Source organism: Electrona antarctica (assembly GCF_951216825.1).
Source record: "Electrona antarctica genome assembly, chromosome: 5".
NCBI lineage: Eukaryota > Metazoa > Chordata > Actinopteri > Myctophiformes > Myctophidae > Electrona > Electrona antarctica.
Genome location: NC_136810.1, coordinates 3,599,079 through 3,621,104, shown reverse-complemented (window position 1 = coordinate 3,621,104; position 22,026 = coordinate 3,599,079). Strand labels below are relative to the sequence as shown.

Here is a 22,026-nt window from a genome sequence, read left to right as displayed (position 1 = left end):
TGATCTAGGCCGGACTCCGCAATCGTGATCGGCATCGGACCGACAAAATCTGGCATCGGTCGGGCTCTACACTTCCCTCCTTTGGTTGGCCGACTGTGACCTCTGTGACCTTCTCTCCCTCTCGTTGTACCGTATAAGCTGTTGCCAGACCTACCAAACAGGCGTGGCTGTTTTCTGCTGTCGGCCGGCGTCTTATGGCCTATTCATAGTCTGGATTTTCGGTGGTGAGGTGACCACCGCTCCAGTGGTGAGCTGACCACCGGAGCTGAAATAACGTTGAGCGGTGGTGAGTAAAAACAGAGAGAAGGGCTGGAGCGGTGGCGGTGGTTTGCTCTTCACCACGGCTCGTGACGTCATGTTGTAGTTCGGTGGTCACCTAACCACCGAAAATCCAGACTATGTATGAGCCTTTAGCGTCTTGTCCGGGTTTTTAGACAGCTGGTGGATGGAAATTAAGCTCCACCCACACGGCTGACTGCCGCTGGGGGGGGCAAGCGTTTCCGGGAATCTGGCCGTCGCGGCATTCAGCCGCGTGGGTGGAGCTTCCTTTCCATCCACTTTTCCAAAAACCCGGAAAAGACGCCGGTCGACAGCAGGACACGGCGGCTGTCTGCTCAGGTCTGGAAACGCAGATACTCAGCTGGGGTCGTCGTACCGTAACCTCCCCTTCTCCTTTAGCTCCTCTGTTCGCTCACTGTCAAACGATGCAGTTGTTTTTCCATCATCAATCAATCGCCACGACGACGAGTCAACGACCCACGGCGAACGCCGCTATGCCAGCATTTCGAGCAGCGACTCCCCTACGCCCATGAAGTAGACGCCCTGGGCGATGCCAAAGAGAGGCGCGATGACCAGAGCACGACATATGGCGCCTTTCAGGAACGCCGACGGGCCCTCGCGCTTCATGACACGTCTGAGAGAAAGAGAGAGGAATTCTCAGCAAGCTTTTTACACATTATCGTCAATGTCACGTGGAAACCTTGTAGGAATACATCTAAAAAAAGAATCATTACTTTTCGGTTACGTTGTAGTTATAAGAATATCGTAATTGAGTAGAACTGTTAACTTAACTACTTAAAGATGGAGTGCCGTGATTTTTTTCCACCCTAAAACATGATCATCAGGTCTTATTGTTATATAAGGAGGTATCATTTTTTCAAAAAAGTGTACAGTATTTGTTAAAATGTTGTTTTTATGTGGGCACGTCCACCAGTTCATTAAGTATGCCTGGTTTGCCTGGTGGATCCACCTGAACTGAAGCCGCACCCACAGCTGTAGTTGTATGATAAAGGGGGAGGGGTTAGGGCCGATTCATACTCCTATTTTAGAGCCGAATAAAAGTCGTTTCGGCTCTGTAGAGCCTACAATGTGACGTCATTTGAGGTTCGGGGGGGGGGTGGGTACCGTCCTAAAGTCGGCTCTTCAGTGCTACTGAAGTTTTCTGACGAGCCGAAATCATTTCGGCACTACAGCGCCGAAACAGCGGTAAAATAGGAGTATGAATCGGCCCTAAGGGGAGGGGCTGATAATGTGATGTCACTATATTACTGTTTATTTCATTGGCCCGTTTGACTGTCAAGGGTTCAGCCTCCAGGAAGAAACCCTAAATACAAAGTTAATACACCATTGCACATAAAAACGACTCCAGGGTGTCTAATGAAGTACTGTCACATCATAGACACATGGAACACTGGAAAAATACAAAACTTGTGGCACTCCATCTTTAAAGATGAACTCAATAACGTACAAGTACACAAGCTACTCAATTAGAGTTAATAATGTAATCAGTTACTTTCCACCTCTGATACTGAATATCGATGGTATTTACCGTATGCAGTCAACAATTCCTTTGTACGAATCCTCGCCCTCCCCTTTCTGCAAGGTCTGTATACGAGTCTTTATAACTGTAAAGAAATAATCATAATTATATTTTATACATACACACTGTATACGCAGAATACAAACTCAAAGATGACAATGTCATTGAATACTATAATGTTTACACGTATATACAATATTGCTTGTAAAGCTCTACCCCACTGTTTCTCAATGTGGGGTCCTTGAGGTTCCAAAGGGTCCCCAGTAAAAAGATGAATAGTTGGGAACCAAATGGACCCTCACAGGTCGGCAGCTCTGAGCATACATGAGTACACGCTCAGGATTGAAGGGATATTTCACGTTCAATCATGTTTCCGGTTTAATGTCTAATTAATGTTTGATTTGATATTCTTTTTTATCAGAGGGTTAATAACCCTAACCCAACCCTAAACCCTAACCCTTTACTATATAAACCCATTGTAACTTTGAATGCCATTTTAACCATTTGATGAATTGTATAGAAATGTCCTTGGTTCTGGTGACATTGTCGTCCTGATGTTTGAGTACCCGGTCGACCCGGTCCTTGAGCACACACTGAACAACTGAAGCTTTTCAATTTTCTGGATGAATGCACAGCTGCTATCTTCCATTGGAAATGTACTACAGACACTATGAGCCCTGCTTTCATATCTCTCTCCCTCTCCCCCTTCTCCCTCCCTCTGTCCCTCCCTCTCCCCCCTGCTCCCTCCCTCCCTTGGTCCCTCCCTCTCCCCTCCCTCCCTCTCCCCCTTTCTCCATCCCTTGGTCCCTCCCTCTCCCCCTTGCTCCCTCGGTCCCTCCCTCTCCCCCCTGCTCCCTCCCTCGGTCCCTCCCTCTCCCCTCCCTCCCCCCTTGCTCCCTCCCTCCCTCTCCTCCTTGCTCCATCTAGTGCTCTCTCCCTGGCTCTCTCTCTCCCTGGCTCGCTCTCTCTCTCTCTCTCTCTCTCTCTCTCTCTCTCTCTCTCTCTCTCTCTCTCTCTCACATGCACACACATTATCTCTTCTCTCTCTCTCTCTCTCTCTCTCTCTCTCTCCATCTCTCCCCCTCTCTCTCTCTCTCTATCTCTCTCCCTCTCTCCCTCTCCATCTCTCTCTCTCTCTCTCTCTCTCCATCTCTCCCCCTCTCTCTCTCTCTTTCCCCCTCTCTCTCTCTCTCCATCTCTTCTCTCTCTCCATCTCTTCTCTCTCTCTCCCCCCCCCCCCCCTCTCTCTCACCGTCCAGCGGGGTGACGGCCACAGCTGCCACGGACCCCGCGGCGCATCCCGCCGTGAAGGACTGCCAGAAGGGGGCGCGCTCCTGTAGGTCTCCCTGGCAACCCGCCGCGGCCCCTCTGGGGCCCAGCGCGTTCAGGTTGGCAAACAGCGGGAAGTAGATCATGGAGAATGGAACGTCCCTGGGAAAGAGAGAGGAGAGGATTGTTATCCCATCCTGGGCCCCTTTTTGGAGTTTTAAAGCATTATGTTATACTTTTAGCTATTGAAAAATAGCAGATCTACAAGCTGGTAGCGCGGCACCGAGTGCCGCGCTACCAGCTTGTAGGTCTGCTATTTTTGAAAAAATCGTGAAAATGTGGCACAAAACTCTGAATGTATATTTTTAACTTGAATCTTTGCCTAATGGGGGGGGGGGGGGGGGGGGGGGGGTGGGGGGGGTTCCTGGAACAACATATTTTCAGATGGGGGTCGGCGGCCAATTACATATATTTTTGGGGGTCCTTGACATGAAAATGTTTGAGAACGACCGACATAAAAACACAGGGGTTTTCAGAAGAAGGCATTTGTAGAATCGTCCTCAGGTCTAAATGGGTTATTATTGTTATTAGACTGGTGGTTCTCAACCAGTGGTCCGGGGACCACCAGTGGTCCTTGAAGGGGTTCCAGGTGGTCCCCAGTGGTCCGGGGACCACCAGTGGTCCTTGAAGGGGTTCCAGGTGGTCCCCAGTGGTCCGGGGACCACCATTGGTCCTTGAAGGGGTTCCAGGTGGTCCCCAGTGGTCCTTGAAGGGGTTCCAGGTGGTCCGGGGACCACCAGTGGTCCTTGAAGGGGTTCCAGGTGGTCCCCAGTTAAATGATAGAGTTGGTAACCAATTGGACCTTTATCCCATTTAGGCCTGACGTCGAAATTTAAAAAATGTCTTCTAAATCCTGACAGTTTTCTGAAATACCTATGTATGTTTCTGTATCAGTGGAGCTCAATATTTCATGTCAAGGACCCCAAAAATTATATGTAATTGGCCGCCGACCCCCATCTGAAAAGATGTAGTTCCAGGAACCCCACATCCCCCCCCCCCCTCCCCCAAGCAAAGATTTGAGTTAAAAACGTTCGCTCTGAAAGAATATACAGTCAAAGATTTGCAACACATTTTCAAGATTTTTCAAAAACAGCAGATCTACAAGCTCGTAGCACGGCACCAATTGTCGCGCTACGAGCAAAATAGTAAAAAAAAAAGCCAAATAAGTTTAGGGATAAGGAGGGGTTTAGCGGTGACGAAAATGGAGCCCTAAATCTCATCAAATGGTGGTCCTCCGTGGTTCAAAAGCCCCCTTTCAGCGGCAGGGTAGCTAGCTAAAGATAGCAGCAGGAGTCTATGGATTGTATTGTTGATGAATGGAGGTGCTAGGATACCGCTGCTACGGTACAACAGAGACAGACAGAGTGCTGTTATGTAATCCAAAATCAACTCATTAACACTCATTAATTAACCACATGAACCCTGTTGTCCCTGTTCTGGGTGATCTGGACCTGTTGTCTCTGTTCTGGGTGACCTGGCGGAAACGCACGTTGTGTGGAGAGTAAATGAAAGCCCAGTAAATGAAAGCCATGCAGGCTCTGAAGAATGTGGAAACGACTGGGTGACACAAATTAGATACACACACACACACACACACACACACACACGTACACACACACACACACACACACACACGTGTGCACACACGTGAACTCTACAACACAGACACACGTGCATCTCCGTCTGCCTTTGAAGATGTGTTTATGTATTTGTATGCACGCAGCATGATAGCAAATATTTGCATGACATTAGTCTTTGAGTTTGAGTATGTTTCATGCTATAATCTCTGTGTGGTTGAGGCTGTGTTTATTCTGCAAAGGAAATAAGTAAAGGATAAAAACGAGGGGGGGGGGGGGGGGGGAGTAGTACCCAGTATAATATGCAACTATAGTGGCCCAGTGAGTGTGGAACTATAGTGGCCCTCTGGAGTGAGTGTGGAACTATAGTGGCCCTCTGGAGTGAGTGTGGAACTATAGTGGCCCTCTGGAGTGAGTGTGGAACTATAGTGGCCCTCTAGAGTGAGTGTGGAACTATAGTGGCCCTCTGGAGTGAGTGTGGAACTATAGTGGCCCTCTGGAGTGAGTGTGGAACTATAGTGGCCCTCTGGAGTGAGTGTGGAACTATAGTGGCCCTCTGGAGTGAGTGTGGAACTATAGTGGCCCTCTGGAGTGAGTGTGGAACTATAGTGGCCCTCTGGAGTGAGTGTGGAACTATAGTGGCCCTCTGGAGTGAGTGTGGAACTATAGTGGCCCTCTGGAGTGAGTGTGGAACTATAGTGGCCCTCTGGAGTGAGTGTGGAACTATAGTGGCCCTCTGGAGTGAGTGTGGAACTATAGTGGCCCTCTGGAGTGAGTGTGGATTGTGGAACTATAGTGGCCCTCTGGAGTGAGTGTGGAACTATAGTGGCCCTCTGGAGTGAGTGTGGAACTATAGTGGCCCTCTGGAGTGAGTGTGGAACTATAGTGGCCCTCTGGAGTGAGTGTGGAACTATAGTGGCCCTCTGGAGTGAGTGTGGAAATATAGTGGCCCAGTGAGTGTGGAACTATAGTGGCCCTCTGGAGTGAGTGTGGAACTATAGTGGCCCTCTGGAGTGAGTGTGGAACTATAGTGGCCCTCTGGAGTGAGTGTGGATTGTGGAACTATAGTGGCCCTCTGGAGTGAGTGTGGAACTATAGTGGCCCTCTGGAGTGAGTGTGGAACTATAGTGGCCCTCTGGAGTGAGTGTGGAACTATAGTGGCCCTCTGGAGTGAGTGTGGAACTATAGTGGCCCTCTGGAGTGAGTGTGGAACTATAGTGGCCCTCTGGAGTGAGTGTGGAAATATAGTGGCCCTCTGGAGGGAGTGTGGAACTATAGTGGCCCTCTGGAGTGAGTGTGGAACTATAGTGGCCCTCTGGAGTGAGTGTGGAACTATAGTGGCCCTCTGGAGTGAGTGTGGAACTATAGTGGCCCTCTGGAGTGAGTGTGGAACTATAGTGGCCCTCTGGAGTGAGTGTGGATTGTGGAACTATAGTGGCCCTCTGGAGTGAGTGTGGAACTATAGTGGCCCTCTGGAGTGAGTGTGGAACTATAGTGGCCCTCTGGAGTGAGTGTGGAACTATAGTGGCCCTCTGGAGTGAGTGTGGAACTATAGTGGCCCTCTGGAGTGAGTGTGGAAATATAGTGGCCCAGTGAGTGTGGAACTATAGTGGCCCTCTGGAGTGAGTGTGGAACTATAGTGGCCCTCTGGAGTGAGTGTGGAACTATAGTGGCCCTCTGGAGTGAGTGTGGATTGTGGAACTATAGTGGCCCTCTGGAGTGAGAGTGTGGAACTATAGTGGCCCTCTGGAGTGAGTGTGGAACTATAGTGGCCCTCTGGAGTGAGTGTGGATTGTGGAACTATAGTGGCCCTCTGGAGTGAGTGTGGAACTATAGTGGCCCTCTGGAGTGATTGTGGAACTATAGTGGCCCTCTGGAGTGAGTGTGGAACTATAGTGGCCCTCTGGAGTGAGTGTGGAACTATAGTGGCCCTCTGGAGTGAGTGTGGAACTATAGTGGCCCTCTGGAGTGAGTGTGGAACTATAGTGGCCCTCTGGAGTGAGTGTGGAACTATAGTGGCCCTCTCCATCACCAGATTCAGCAGCTTCCATTGAAACATTTAGACCCCTGCCTGGTGTTGGGTATAGGACATCTACTGGTTGATAAGCGGTACTGCCTGAGCGTCAATGCCTTATTGGCAGAGTGGTAGAAATGTGAAACTAAATTAATGCCATACTTGATCATAGTACAGCTGCTACAGCGTCACACAAAAGTGTCTAAAATACCAGATTGGCTTCTTGTGGATCTGCCTTTTTTATCCTTAAAAGTAACAGTTTTGGACATGTGAGGTTTCCACCCGACAAAGACAATAGGGACTTTAAGCAACGACGGCTACGGCAGTCGGCTCCGGCAACCGGAAATGGATCAGTGCTCGATACATAAACCTGCTTGAAATGGATCAGTGCTCGATACATAAACCTGCTTGAAATGGATCAGTGCTCGATACATAAACCTGCTTGAAATGGATCAGTGCTCGATACATAAACCTGCTTGAAATGGATCAGTGCTCGATACATAAACCTGCTTGAAATGGATCAGTGCTCAATAAATAAACCTGCTCGCCGACGCAGCCCTTTCTACTACGGGAGAACCTACACTTACACGTAGTGTCTACAACACCATGTCATAACCATGTTTATTGAAATGATAGCTGTCATACATTTACACAGATTGCTCCATCACCTCTCTTATGCTGTGTAATGTGCTGTGTTGGCATGCTCTGAATGAAGAAATAACACTCATAGGAGGCCTTAGCTATGTTTCACCAGTTTTTCACCAGCATCCAAGCTCCAACTGAACGTCAGGCGTCAGTCAGTCAACCCCCGCCACTCTTGGCCCTCTCTATCTCTATCTCGCTCACTCACTGCCTTGCTCTCTCCCACAATGTTAAAGGAGAATTCCATACTAGAAGGCTTTCTTACCTTTATTTGTAGTTGTTACGTTCCCACCAAAGAGGTCCAGGTGTTATTTTGTGCAAAAGTGCATTATTGGCTATTTCCCCTACCATAAGCCCTCAAGGGGGGTTGGATTGTTGTGCTAACTCGCTTATTTCCATCGAAATAAGTAGTAAAGTGTGCCGCTTGGGATACTATTTACATTATGAAGAGAGGATATATACAAAAAATATGATTTTTGAGCGATGGAAATAAGCGAATTAGAACAACACCCCAATGCCCCATTCAATTCAATGCAATTCATTGAGGGCTTAGGCTTATGGTAGGGGAAATAGCCAATAATGCGCTTTTGCACAAAATAACACCTGGACCTCTTTGGTGGGGACGTCAACAACTACAAATAAAGGTAAGAAAGCCTTCTAGCATGGAATTCTCCTTTAAGTTACACCTATTTTATGTAAATAACCATGGTAAAATGTGCATCATTGGGAGGTAAAGGGGAGACACTTTAATTGTGAAGGGACGACAGGATGAGGAGAGTAATTGAACAGTCAAACTATTTGTATCAATACGGCTGTATCAACTAAATAATTACATCATATATGGGGGCCTCGTATTTGGTCTTGAAACGGGCCTCCAGATTCCTAAGGGCGGCCTTAGGAATCTGGAGGCCCGTTTTACACTAATACCATATGTCACATTAACCATGTTTATTAAAACGGTTTTAGAATAACACAGATTGCTCCATGCAGCACCTTCCTCTTTCCACTGCTGATCATGTCCAGTGCATGTAAGAATTAAGCAATATCGGCAAGTTAGCTGACACGCGACGGGGTGTTTAAAAAAAAGTGTTTATGTTTGACACATGCTGCATAGACGCGTCACCATGGGAACCAATGTCGCCGTCGCCGACGGCTGTTTTGACAGCTACGGCGACGGCGTCATAGCCACCGAACTTCCGCCTAGCGGAGCCGTCCTGAAAGCCGGCGTTGCTTAAAGTCCCTAGTACTTCTTTGACAAGGCTCCTCGAGGACTTTAGAGTTTGTAATGGCAATTGTGAAGATGAGAATACTAAACTGCCTTGAAAACATTCACATGAGTCATCACAGCTAGTGTCCCTTTCACACCTCACAGTATACTGAGAAGCAAGGCAAAAACAAGAACAAAAGTGTTCTTCTTTCTAATTATTTGTTCGGCCCGAAATCTTTTGTTTGTTGTCATGATTTCTCACAACTCGAGTTGGCTTTGTACGACGCTTAAAAGGTCTTTAAATAAATACTTTTTGAAATGTCTATGAAAGGGGAATCATTTCCTGGGCCCTGGTAGGGGGGGGACTGCGACGCTCTATAGGCCTTTGTGGTGAGCTACTGGTGGGGTGTTTGGTGTTTCTGACCTCATCAGGGTGGCTCTACTCTACTGGTGGGGTGTTTGGTGTCTCTGACCTCATCAGAGTGGCTCTACTCTACTGGTGGGGTGTTTGGTTTCTGACCTCATCAGAGTGGCTCTACTCTACTGGTGGGGTGTTTGGTTTCTGACCTCATCAGAGTGGCTCTACTCTACTGGTGGGGTGTTTGGTGTTTCTGACCTCATCAGAGTGGCTCCCGCTCCCCGGTAGAGGCCGGCCAGGCCTCGCGTCCTCAGCAGCTCCAGGGTGATGCTGGTGGCTGACTTCCGTGACAGAGCAGGAGGAGGAGGAGGAGGAGGTACGAGAGGCGCAGCCATCAACGACGGAGCCGGAGCCGCTACCGGCCTCTGAGCAGCTGAGAACAACAGGTGGGAGACGTAACTTATTTAGACCTGACAACAGATTCTACAAAATGTCTTCTAAATCCTGACAGTTCTCTGAAAAACCCTGTTTCTATGTCATGGACCCCCAGAGTTATCTGTATTTGGCCGTGGACCCCCATCTCAAAATATGTAGTTCCAGGGACCCCCCCCCTCCCCCCCAGAAGCAAAGATTTGAGTTAAAAACATTCGCTCTGAAAGAATATATATTCAAAGATTTGCGCCACGTTTTCACGATTTTTCAGAAATAGCAGACCTACAAGCTCGTAGTGCGGCACTCGGTGCTTGTGAGCTTGTAGATCTGCTATTTTTCAATAGCAGATCAAAGGGGGTTCCCGCCCAGAATGGGTTGTTAATCTAACATTTTGACTGAGCTACTTTTTACTTGTAGTGGAGTAAATTTGACCAGGTCGTATTTGTACTCTTACTCAAGTACTGAGGTCGATTACTCTGTAGTGTCCACCTCTGGTTTTATCCATGTACACACCTCATAACCTTTTTTTTTTTTTGCAACCCATTTTCTTTTCACCCAGTGTCAATTATCTAATGTAATCCTGGGCCCTCTGGAAATGTCTTCATTTCTCAAAAGCATTATTTTATACTTTGTCGCACAGCTGTCAAATTGTGAAACGAGCTGATCCAAAAGCTCAATGCTTCATGATGCAACCAACGTGTTGTGAGCTTTATAGATCAGACATTTTCACTATTTTTACATTAAAAAACGTAACTTTTCACTTATAATGACATTCCCAAAATAGAGATAGAATATTCATCGATTATTTTAAGAAACCATTGGATCGCATCGCAGATCCAACCGATATGCCCACATACAAGATCTCTGTATCTGTCATTCCTTGTTCCTTTTATGCCCATATATGGAAGTATTCCAATAACATGGGCGTGTGATGTGGTTATGGCTGAGTCACGTGACATTTGTGACAGTGATATTTGACCAGAAACATATAGTAAATACACAAGTAAGACGCGTAAACGCAGGAAGCGAAGCTGTTGTGGCAGTCTGACACACACACACAGAGACCTCTGTATCGTTCCAATTTCTTCTCTGTATTGTTCCAATTTCAGTTGCCCTCTGGTGCGTTACACACACAGACAGACAGACAGACAGTTTTGGCCAGCTTCTATAGTTGGTGCTCACTTCGTTCGCAAAAATAGGGGCTATGCTTTGAGGGAACTAACCTCAGTCAAACCATTCTCAGGAATGTTTGCAAAGTATAGGAGGAGAGATCAGTGATGCGTTTGGTAGGATGATTTTGCCTTATTTGAGCGCCATCTTCCTGCCTACATGTAGGCTGTTAGGATGCTAGGCTCGTAAGTTTGCTTGTCAGTGACGCTGGTGTGTACACTGCACTGTCACTGCAGTACACTCCCCTCCCCTCACCTCCCCTCCCCTCCCCTCACCTCCCCTCCCCTCCCCTCACCTCCCCTCCCCTCACCTCCGCTGCTGTGAAAAGGTTCTATTGTTTACGATGTAGACACAGTGTGTCTGGGCATGCGTCAGCGTTCTTTCTGAGCCTGGTAACATTATCCAAACATGGGACTCACCCAGCCTTCCTGCATCCTGTAACTGGATTTTCAGCATCTCCATGGGAGTGGTGACGATCACCTGACAGGTCCCGGCCCCGCAGCCTGCCATCACCTCGCCCCACAGGGGGAGACGCCTGCATGGAGGGACAGGACAACTAGGTCACTAGCCGTGGTGGTGGTGGTGGAAGAAGTACTCAGTTGTTTTACTTGAGTAAAAGTACCAATACTGCAATTTAGTTACAAGTAAAAGTACGGAATTGAAAATGTACTTGAGTAAAAGTACAAAAGTATCGGCATCAAAATTAGGGATGCCGCCGATTCATCAATATTTTTTTTTATAGCCAAAATATAGGCTAATAAGTAAGGCTGCATGATATATCGAACATGTACCTTCATCAGAGTGGAGAATATAAGTATAAATCAAGTTGAGCAAAGCCACTCTTCTCTGCCCCTCTCTCTAACAGACACAGTTAACGATCGCTTGTTAAGTGCCTGCCAGACAGACAATCAGATGAAATGAAGGCAGTTGTAGAGTAAAGTGTAGAATAGTGAACTGAACGTTTTCTGTTTATATCAAGTACTTCATACCAGCCCCTTATGAACTGAGAAGATCTCCACAAAGGTTTACTCATCAAAACTGATTATAAAACTGTAACCATCAAAGCATGCACTCAACATATAATGGTTATGTGACCATGGCATGTGCATAATATAACATCTTAAAAGTTTTATCTGATATTGATGTAACACTTTATTTATTTATTTGTTTGTTTGTTTATCTTTTTATTGCTTGCCTTTCTTTCTTTTCTTTTATATACATTAGTTTTTACCACATTAGCCTATTTGAATATCCACCATGTATAATGATCTGTTGCCCTGCCTTTGACCTCTCTGTACCTTCCGTGTGTTTATATGACTGAGGGGAAAAGGCTAACCTACCCGTCCTTGGAAAGCTTCTGTCTGAAGATGTCATTGGCTGCCAGTTTGATGGCTTTCTCTGGCGTGACAAGTGTGAGATTCACTGCTGCGCCTGGAGAGAGAGAGGGAAAACGTGGTGAGGGATTGACGTGACACACATACAGGCTTCCAACACCGGCCCACACGCACACACACACACATACACACACACACACACACACACACACACACACACACACACACACACACACACACACACACACACACACACACACACACACACACACACACACACACACACACACACACACACACACACACACACACACACACACACACACACACTCACACACACACCAGCATATGGCCGTTTGCCCGAGGGCTAATGCAGTGATACTGCTGGTTACTATAAAAAGACTGAGCGTCCACTGTAGACACAATAGTGTGGGTGGGTTAAAATTAACCTTGTAATAGAATGAAGACATGTACTGTACTGTACTGTAAATGGGGTTGTTGTTGCAGGGGGTTATAATTCTATAATTACCTCTGTAGCACCCAAAATAACCCTCCGACCGCACCGTCTTTGCCAAGCAATCGAGCCTAAGAGACAAAAAAAGAGAGGTTCAAATTTGTGAGGTAATAAAATTGCCTTTAATTAATTGCCAAACAAAACTGTGTATTGTGTAACTAATAACTGATAGTAACGACTAGAGCAGCAATCATGGACATCGTGTTGTTTTTGGCAGCACATTTCTATTTTAGTTTTAGTCATAGTCTCTTAGTTTTCACTTAGTTTTAGTCACACAAGAGTTAAAGATCTAATAAGGGTCCATTTGGTTACCAACTCTGCATCATTTAGCTGCATGGGGACCACCTGGAAACCCCTCAAGGACCTCTGGTTTAAAGTTATGTATTGAAATTTTAGACATTTTCCAGACATTTTCACAAATATCAACTAGAAAAAGTGCCCTTCTGGGCACAGGTCTCCACCAGGAGGATAGGACTGTGTGAGATGTTTGGCAAAATGTTTAGGAGTAATATAAACATGTTTGCCTTTGATGGCAATTGGATGATTTGAGGCATTTTGTTCCAAAAATGTGTTTTGCAAAAATCAACCTGTTGGTGGCGCTAGAACAGGCCAATGTGAAAAGGGTGGGATATATTCCTCAGCCTAGTAAGAAAATGTGTGAAAGTTTTCACGTAAATTGCATGCTGCGTTCATGATTTGAGGCTTTTGTTCAAAACGGGGCAATCTTGCAAACTGTGAAAGCCAATTATAGCCAATTAGGATGGAATATGAAATATCGGACAGATCCGAATTGAGCACATGACCATAGAGATGCTGTGTAACGATTTGTGAGATTTTTGGACAGAATCTGGAGGAGTAATATCAAAAGATGTGTTTTACAAAAGTCGGCCTCCTGGTGGCGCTATAAAAGGCAGATGCGGAAAATGCAGGTCAAAGGTTTGTCCTTGGCCTCTAGGGAGTGTGCATGCAACGTTTCACGCAGATCGGTGCAGTTTTAGGTAAAAATGTGAAAAGCTGCCTCATGGTGGCGCTATAACAGGCCGTTCTGGAAAATGCGGGGCAGAGGTTCATCGTTGGCATCCAGGGAGTGTGTGTGCAAAGTTTGGCATCGACCGGGTTAACGGTGCCGGAGATTAGCTGTACACAGACGGACGGAAGGAAGGACGGACGGACACCAGGCCTTCGGCCTGGTGGAGACAATAATAGTGAAATTACCACATCTGGCTCGCAACGAGATCATCTTTCAGTTTAAATAGGTAGTCTCCTCCCTGTTGCCAGGCAGATTAGAGAGGGATGTAGTCAAAAGCGCAATATTTGTCTTTGAAATGCATTGGAGTGAAAGTCCTTAGTAAGTATTAAAAAAGAAAATCACACCTGTGTGAACTGAGTGGTGCAACTCCCCTCTCCCCTTGCCTCTCTCTCTCTCTGTAATTAGCAGGCAACAGTGCAACACTATCTCTATCTCTGTTTCTGGCACAACAGCGCCACTTTTGCCCCTACTGGTACTCTAAACATAGTCACAGTCACATAGGTTAAGACGGACATTGCTGTTCCTTGAAAAATAAACTTTGTCCTTTCCTTTCTGACTCGTATTGGAAAGCTGTGGTGTGGACAAGTTCGCCCTGCTGTCTACAATACGCCCTGTCAACCACACACCGTTTGGAATCCAGATGTGCACACTGCACAGCAGTAGAAATCTCTCTCTTTCTCAGTGTCTTATTTATTCTCATTAGAAACTCATTATTAACTTAACAACGTTATTGTACATGTGTTGGGTTTCACATCTTTTGTAAAAGAAAAATCAAGTAATTGCTGCTATCCACTGAAACATTAACCTACAGTTTAGCGCCTATTACTGAGTGAGTTTCCATGAATGATTATAAATAAACACACAATGTCTATTCTTTCAGAGCGAGTTTTTAACTCAAATCTTTGCTACTGGGGGGTCCCTGGAACAACATATTTTCAGATGGGGCTCGGCGGCCAATGTCATATATTATAATTGGGGTATGTTTGAAAACGACTGACATAGAAAACTGTCAGGTTAAAGTACCACTAACTATAGAGCACACTCTACTGTAAACGTAAACTCTATACACACAGTATTTGAAGTCATTCCACGTCAGGATGCCAAGGAAAGGCTCCTCATCTCAAATATTTTATATTTATAACAAATCTTCACACCCTGAGCCTGCTTGCTGGCTAATTGAATGTTTAAACCAGTGGTTTTCCAACCTTTTTCATTACATATCAAGGCCCATTATTTATTCTAATTCAGAATTTTAGCCATGGGCCACCATTTGATGAGATCATTTAGCTGGGGACCACCTGGAACCCCCTCAAGGACCACTGGTTTAAACACCATCACCATGTGGTGTCCCTATACAAACTTTATTTTTCTTTTCTTTTCTGATGAAGAATATACGTGCGCCTTGAGTGAGTATTTAGTGATATATTCACAACAAAACTAAGATAAGTTGAGGGTGGCATATAATGATGCTCTCAGAACCCTGCTGAGACTCCCGAGGTGGACAAGTGCCAGTCATCTGTTGGTAAACAGTAGGTGTTCCTCCTACTCTGGATGCTGTTCTCAGGAATCTAATGTACAGTTTTATAATGAAACAACAAAATCATAATGACTTTGGCCCAAGAAGAGCAGCATCAGGTACTCCTCCTGCTTCTGGAAACACTGGAGAGTGTCTGTATGTTTTTTAGATTTTTGTGTTTTTGTTGCTGTTTTTTTTTATTTCTGTTGTATTGTTCCCTGTATCGTTGATTGTTATGGACCATGTCGTCTGAAATAAAGATTGATTGATTAAGACCTTCACCTGAGATGTTGGCAATGAAAACTCCCACATACCGGTATCTGTGTCTCTCTCTCTGTGTGTGTGTGTGTGTGTGTGTGTGTGTGTGTGTGTGTGTGTGTGTGTGTGTGTGTGTGTGTGTGTGTGTGTGTGTGTGTGTGTGTGTGTGTGTGTGTGTGTGTGTGTGTGTGTGTGTGTGTGTGTGTCTCATGTGTGTGTGTGTGTGTGTGTGTCTCATGTGTGCTATTAGTTGATTCCACTCACATTCCTGTGTAGACTTTGGCGGCCTGCTGGTTCTGGAGGCGTGTTTTGGCCAGGTCGATAGGAAAGACACATGTCACGCCCACCAGGCCCGCCACGCCCCCATTAATCAGCTTAGCAGGGAGGCTGCGAGGGGAAACAGACCAACACACGCATGCATGTATTACACGCACACACACAATGCACGCCACGCGCCATGTATTACACGCACACACACAATGCACGCCACGCGCCATGCAAATCATTCAACAGGAAACCATGGACTGTGTGTGTGTGTGTGTGTGTGTGTGTGTGTGTGTGTGTGTGTGTGTGTGTGTGTGTGTGTGTGTGTGTGAGGCACATAGTAAACAAACAAATACATAGGCAACATGAGAAGAGAAAGATTCCATTCCTATCTCTAATGTAGCCACTAATTGACTTCTGGTTGTGTTTAAATCATTTTTTTAAAATATGGATTACTCTGCATCAAGCTATACATAAAAATGGCTAAGGTCCTTTATAGTTACCTAACTTTCTGCTCTGCCATCTTGGCTCAGGCTGGGCTCCAGGCCCAGTTCCACCGCGTCTCTTCCTCTTGACACGTCCACACGCAGCCCTGGGTGTCTCTTCCTCTGGACACGTCCACACGCAGCCCTGGGTGTCTCTTCCTCTTGACACGTCCACACGCAGCCCTGGGTGTCTCTTCCTCTGGACACGTCCACACGCAGCCCTGGGTGTCTCTTCCTCTGGACACGTCCACACGCAGCCCTGGGTGTCACTCACTCACCGCGGCCGGCCCGGGGGAGGGGGGGTCCCTCGCCTCACCTGCCCACCAGATTCCACCCCACTGACAACAGAGCTTAAACTCTGGTCTTAGTCGGACGCCAGTGTGTTGCCCTTTGCTTTGTCCTAGTGTGGCACCGGATTCCAACAGACCGCCTGGAAACGTGGTGGCGCCAACCGACCAGCTACAGTGTTGGATCTCTGCCCCCTCTCTCTCTCTCTCTCTCTCTCTCTCTCTGCCTGGCTGGCAGGCAGCCTCCTGTGTCCTGCTTTGCCCGTAACTCACCCGGCAGGACCTGGTCTGTGTCTCCTACTGTCTGGAACAACAGAGCCCGCACTAATATGCTGGAGCCTCCCTGGGTGCATAACAGGGCTCTCTCTCCAGGTCACCTCTGCAGGATCTTCTGTGTCAAATCCCTGTTGAAAGGAGGTTTTGTAATGACTCTCTCTCTGCTAGTAGTGTATTGGATTTATTATATAGGCTCACTCATTCATAAAATGTGAATAATAATATTAATACCATAGATAGGACTCTGCCACACAAAGCCAGAACGTGCTAAGACTCTCTAATCTGCCTGGTAACAAGGATAAGACTATTTGAACTGAAAGATGAGAGGCTTAGCTTAGCAGCATTCTTTTACCTTGTTGGGAAGAACAAAAACACCAAAGGACCGAAACAGAGATTCTAGGGAGAACTTGGGAACTTGCTTTGACAAGTTTAATTTGTGCTTTTTTTTCTCTCTTCCTAATCCTTCTTTCTCTGCATCAGGCTTTCAATAGGCTGTGGTCTAGATCTGTGCTTTATGTAGATCATAGCCTGATGCATGCCAAAGTTCACACACAAGTCACAGACTTTCTCCTCTATAATGTCCACTTATAGATGTCCACTCGCTCCCTTCCTCTTCCCCTCTGCTACTTCCTCCCTGCCCTTAGCTCCCTAATTAATCTCTCTCTTAATCTCTCCTCCTCCTCCTCCACTCTCCCGCTGTCTATTTTTACCACCTGTTAAACCTCCGCTCTCTATCCTCGCCTCGTCTCTGTTGTCTTTCTCTGTCACTGCCACGGAGCGGAGAGGAAACCACCCAATCGATGAATCTCTTGTTTCGTCTCACACCTTGAATTGGACATCATTACAGTTCGATGCCCCTGGATGTCAATCATCCATCATCACCTCCTACGTCTTTTCTTCTTGTCCCTGAGTTCCTCAAATCTCTATCGGTTGTGGTGCTTGTGCCGGACTCTAGTAACATTCTGCACATGCCTTTCACTAAGGCGCTCTCTCTCTCTCTCTTCCTCTCTCTTCCTCTCGCTCTCTCTCTCTCTGTGAAACTTTTCTTTCAGCCCAACTCCTTTCACACACATTGGTACCCAGTGCCAAATCCCTGCAAACCAACCCCCCTCCCCCCCCCCCCCCTGGCTCCCCAAGCCTCAGTTTCACCCCCAAAAACTGCAACCACAAAGCCCACCGCTTGACTTCCATCCTGCATAATATTAAACCCAAGACACAACTTTTTAAAAACTTTGTTTTACAGGGGATGTGTCACAGTACAAATCCAAAATTTGATCTATTTGTAACTTTGAGAGGGGCACAAATGCAACCAAATGGACCCGTAATAAGCTGTAAGGGTCCGTTATTTGTACCCCCCCCTCTCAGAGTTAGTGGAACATAGCAGTGGGACATAACAGTGGAACATAACAGCGGGACATCATAGCAGGGACTTACCTTCTTGTCTGTGACAGTCTGTCAGTGCATCCCACAGGCATGGAGGATCAAGCTGTCTGCTCTGTTTTCACTCCCAACAATGTGTGCATGAAGAGCTAGAGACGGTCGCCCAGTGAAGCGAGAGCGATCTGAGAGAGCCAGCCGGCGCTCGCTCAGGGGCCGTTTGCACAAACACCAGCATTGTCCCGCTGCATAAGTCCCTCCCTCTCGCGGTGACTCCCTCGTGTGACACACACAGCCCCGGCAACACGCACACACACACACACACACACACACACACACACACACACACACACACACACACACACAGCCCCGGCAACGCGGATCTGCGCTAACACAACTCGACAGGAACTCTCATGCATGTGCAACATCACACACAGAATAATGGATGGGCTGCGGCCGGATAGCAATGTTATAAATTCTTTATGGTTGTATTGTTATTCTTGTTATGAGCATGCAGCTTATTTGTATGCGTATACAAATACAAGTTAATTGCAATAAAAGGGGTCATAATGGGTGTTCCTTTCAATAGCACTGGTCTTACATAATAGGCTACCTCAGGGCACAAGAAACGCAATGAATGAACACAGACTAACAATTACAACCTAGTAACGGCGCCTTAATAGTGGAGTATGGAAATGAAGCATGCTTAAAGAAGTGCAAGCCCCTTCTGGGCGGGAACCCCTTTTTGGTGTTTCAAGCATTATGTTATACTTTAGCTATTGAAAAATAGCAGATCTACAAGCTCTTAGCGTGGCCCCGAGTGCCGCTACGAGCTTGTAGATCTGCTATTTTCTTTTAATCGTGAAAATGTGGCGCAAATTTTTGAATATATATTCTTTCAGAGCGAACGTTTTTTAACTCAAATCTTTGCATCTGTGGGGTTCCTGGAATAACAAATTTTTCAGATTGGGGTCGGTGGCCATGCAATTACATATAATTTTTGGGGTCCTCGAAATGAAATATTGAGAACCACTGATATAGAAACCTAGGTATTTCAGAAAACTGTCAGGAATTAGAAGACATTTTTTAAATTTTGACGTCAGGCCTAAATGGGTTAAGAAGGCTTATTAGTATTCACGACGATGATGATGATGATACTTATATGTATTGTTTATTAGTATTCCCATTCTGCTTTACCTGAATGGGGTCTAAACAATAGAGACCATTACAGTAGCCTATACAGTGTCAGTAATAGTCAAGAAACGCAAACATGATAAGTTAAAATAAAGAAAATAAATAAGAAAATAAAAGAATGCCTTGTGTAGGCCTATAGTTCTTATAGCGTGTGTTTACATTAGGAAAAAACATCTTACAGTTAATGGAAGTGACCTCACACACGTTTACAGTGAAGGAACTCAGTGTGATGATGATGACCACACAATCACAATTATTATACTACCAGCACAATATAAATTAAGGAACATGTGACAATCTCTCCATCCCTCATTAACTAATTATTTGTTAAATCAATTGGTGTATTGATTACTGCTGATGGGGGGGGGGGGGGTCCATTCTGCCTCATCAGCTATAGGAACTCCAGCATGAAGGAATATGTCTTCTAAATCAGTGGTTCTGAATCCCAGTGTTCGCCGAGGGGGTTCCACGCAAAATATGTAAATCTAGCATCAAAAGTGTTCTCAGTGAGTGAGCGATGGTGTTCTCTCACATCAGTAGAACAGTAGGTGAAGCAGTGAGTGAGATGGTGTTCTCTCACATCAGTAGGTGAAGCGTGCGTACGGTGGGCCTCACTGTGTTTGGACTGCAAAGCCCTCACACCCTCCAGCTACTGGAGCATTTATGTCACTGACTCACTGGCACGCAACAATTTAGTATTATAAATCATGTTCAACTCTTAATTCCAACCCCTAATCCTAACTTCTAAATGTTTAATCCACATAAACTCCAATTTGAATCTTTTCCTATTGCAAACATAATCTCTAAACATATCTTTGAACTATAAAACGTTTTTTGTGAGGACCAGGAAAATAAATGGTTGTCATTCCTCAAATTCTACTATACTTGTGCACGCACGCACGCACGCACGCACGCACGCACGCACGCACGCACGCACGCACGCACGCACACACACACACACACACACACACACACACTATTGTCTCCACACTTACTTTATTTTAGTTAGTTAGTTAGTTAGTTAGTTAGTTAGTTAGTTATATTAGTTTCTCTGTCCATTTTACAATATTTTAGTTGTACTCCAATTTACTTGGATGGGTACAGTTGTCTTTAACTTTACTTTTTAGGAAAATAATTTAATACGAAATCGGACATTCATATCAGGGTAAATGTTAATCACATGTAAACGACGGAATAAGTGTCATATTCAGACGATGGACTCTTTCATGTTCTTGTCTCTACATAAGGAATCAACATGCTTTAGGCTATGTTGTTCTTGTTGGATGTTCCACTATTTTGTAACATATTTTGAGTATAAACTATTAAATATGCCATATTTTGGCCATAGTACATTACTTATTGGTATCATTGTCATTTATTTTTAAGATTTTTTTGTGTGTCTTTTTGCCTTTATTGGTAGATGTCCTATAATAGGTAGACAGGCAAGGGGGAGAGAGATGGATTTGGGGGGGAAGACACACAGCACAGTTGGTCAGGATCGGGACTCGAACCCACGACACACTGTCATGCTGGATTACCAGCCAAGGTGCCTGGACCGCTTCATGTATTTAAAGGAACACTTCACCCTTTTTGCAAAAACATATATGTTAATGACGTTTAGAAGATTTAGAACACTTTCCTGGCGGTCTTTATGTGTGTAATATGTGGTTTTAGATATTTTAGATTTTAGCAGTGAGCCCAGTGTCTCTGATGTCATGGACACAGGGCTCACTTCCTTCCTGGACTACAATTCCCATAATGCTTCGGTGCACTGCTCCTCCTTGTGGATATGGGGAGGGCTGTCTTACTGAGATGTAGTCCAGGAAGGAAGTGAGCCAAGTGTCCATGACATCACAGACACTGGGCTCACTGCTAAAATCTAAAATATCTAAAACCACATCTTACACACATAAAGACCCCCAGGAAAGAGTTCTAAATCTTCTAAAGGTCATTAACATATATTTTTTTGCAAAAAGGGTGAAGTTTCCCTTTAACCCATTCTGGGCGGGAACCCCTTTTGGTGTTTTAAGCATTATGTTATGCTTTAGCAGATCTACAAGCTCTCAAATCTTTTCTTCTGGGGGGGTCCCTGGAACAACATATTTTCAGATGGGGGTCGGCGGCCAATTTCATATAATTCTGGGGGTCTTTGACATAAAATAGTTTGAGAACCACTGACATAGAAACAGAGGTTTTTCAGAAATACTTTTTTTTGTCTAAATGGGTTAAGTTTTTGTCATCATATCTGCTCCGTGTAACTTTTGTTTACAAGGCCTAAAAGCCACACAATTATTTTTTTTTACTTTATTGAGTCAATCACATGTACAAATTATTTGTAGCCAATACATTTTCTTTTCACATTTTTTCTACATGTTTCGTGTCACTGTTAGCTGACTTTGACCCATTTTTTTTTTTGTGTGCACACATACATCCCTTCACCTATTTCAACAACAAAAAAACCCCCCAAAAAAACACAGAAAGTTTAAAGAAAGAAAAAAGAAAGAGGGTAGGCCCATGTTAGACATTCATTCATTTGTATCTATAGACCCATAAGGTAAATTTAATACAAAATATATGTAGTTCATATATATAGTTTATATAAATATATAAATACATAAACATATTAACATATAAACATATAAACATATAAATATATAAATATATAAACATATGAATATATAAATATATAAACACAAATACATAAACATACCAACATACAGGCAAAAAGCCACACAATTAAATCGTTAATCGTAATTATTTGTAGGCTATGACAATTAATCATCAAGTATAAATGACATGGATTTCTAAATAAATCTGTTCAACGCGGAATGCTGTGTTCGAAGTTCAGGAGACTTCGGAAAAAAAGCAATTCTCCTGAATGCTGCCTTCCGGAATGGCATGGAAAGGAAAGGAGTGGCATTTTTGCATCTCTTTCACCATGTA

The 22,026-nt window shown here is 45.2% G+C and overlaps 1 protein-coding gene across 1 annotated transcript; it reads right to left on the bottom strand.

Moving 5' to 3' along the window:
* Window positions 1-608: 608 nt before the first annotated feature.
* slc25a18 (solute carrier family 25 member 18) lies at window positions 609-16,033 on the bottom strand. Its single transcript, XM_079500561.1, has 9 exons — window positions 15,968-16,033; window positions 15,465-15,587; window positions 12,412-12,467; window positions 11,889-11,979; window positions 10,968-11,083; window positions 9,205-9,379; window positions 3,072-3,250; window positions 1,829-1,904; window positions 609-913 (listed from the first exon to the last, which is right to left on the bottom strand). The coding sequence occupies exons 1-9, from the start codon at window positions 15,985-15,987 to the stop codon at window positions 772-774; spliced, it is 978 nt and encodes a 325-aa protein (XP_079356687.1). The 5' UTR covers window positions 15,988-16,033; the 3' UTR covers window positions 609-771.
* Window positions 16,034-22,026: the final 5,993 nt, after the last annotated feature.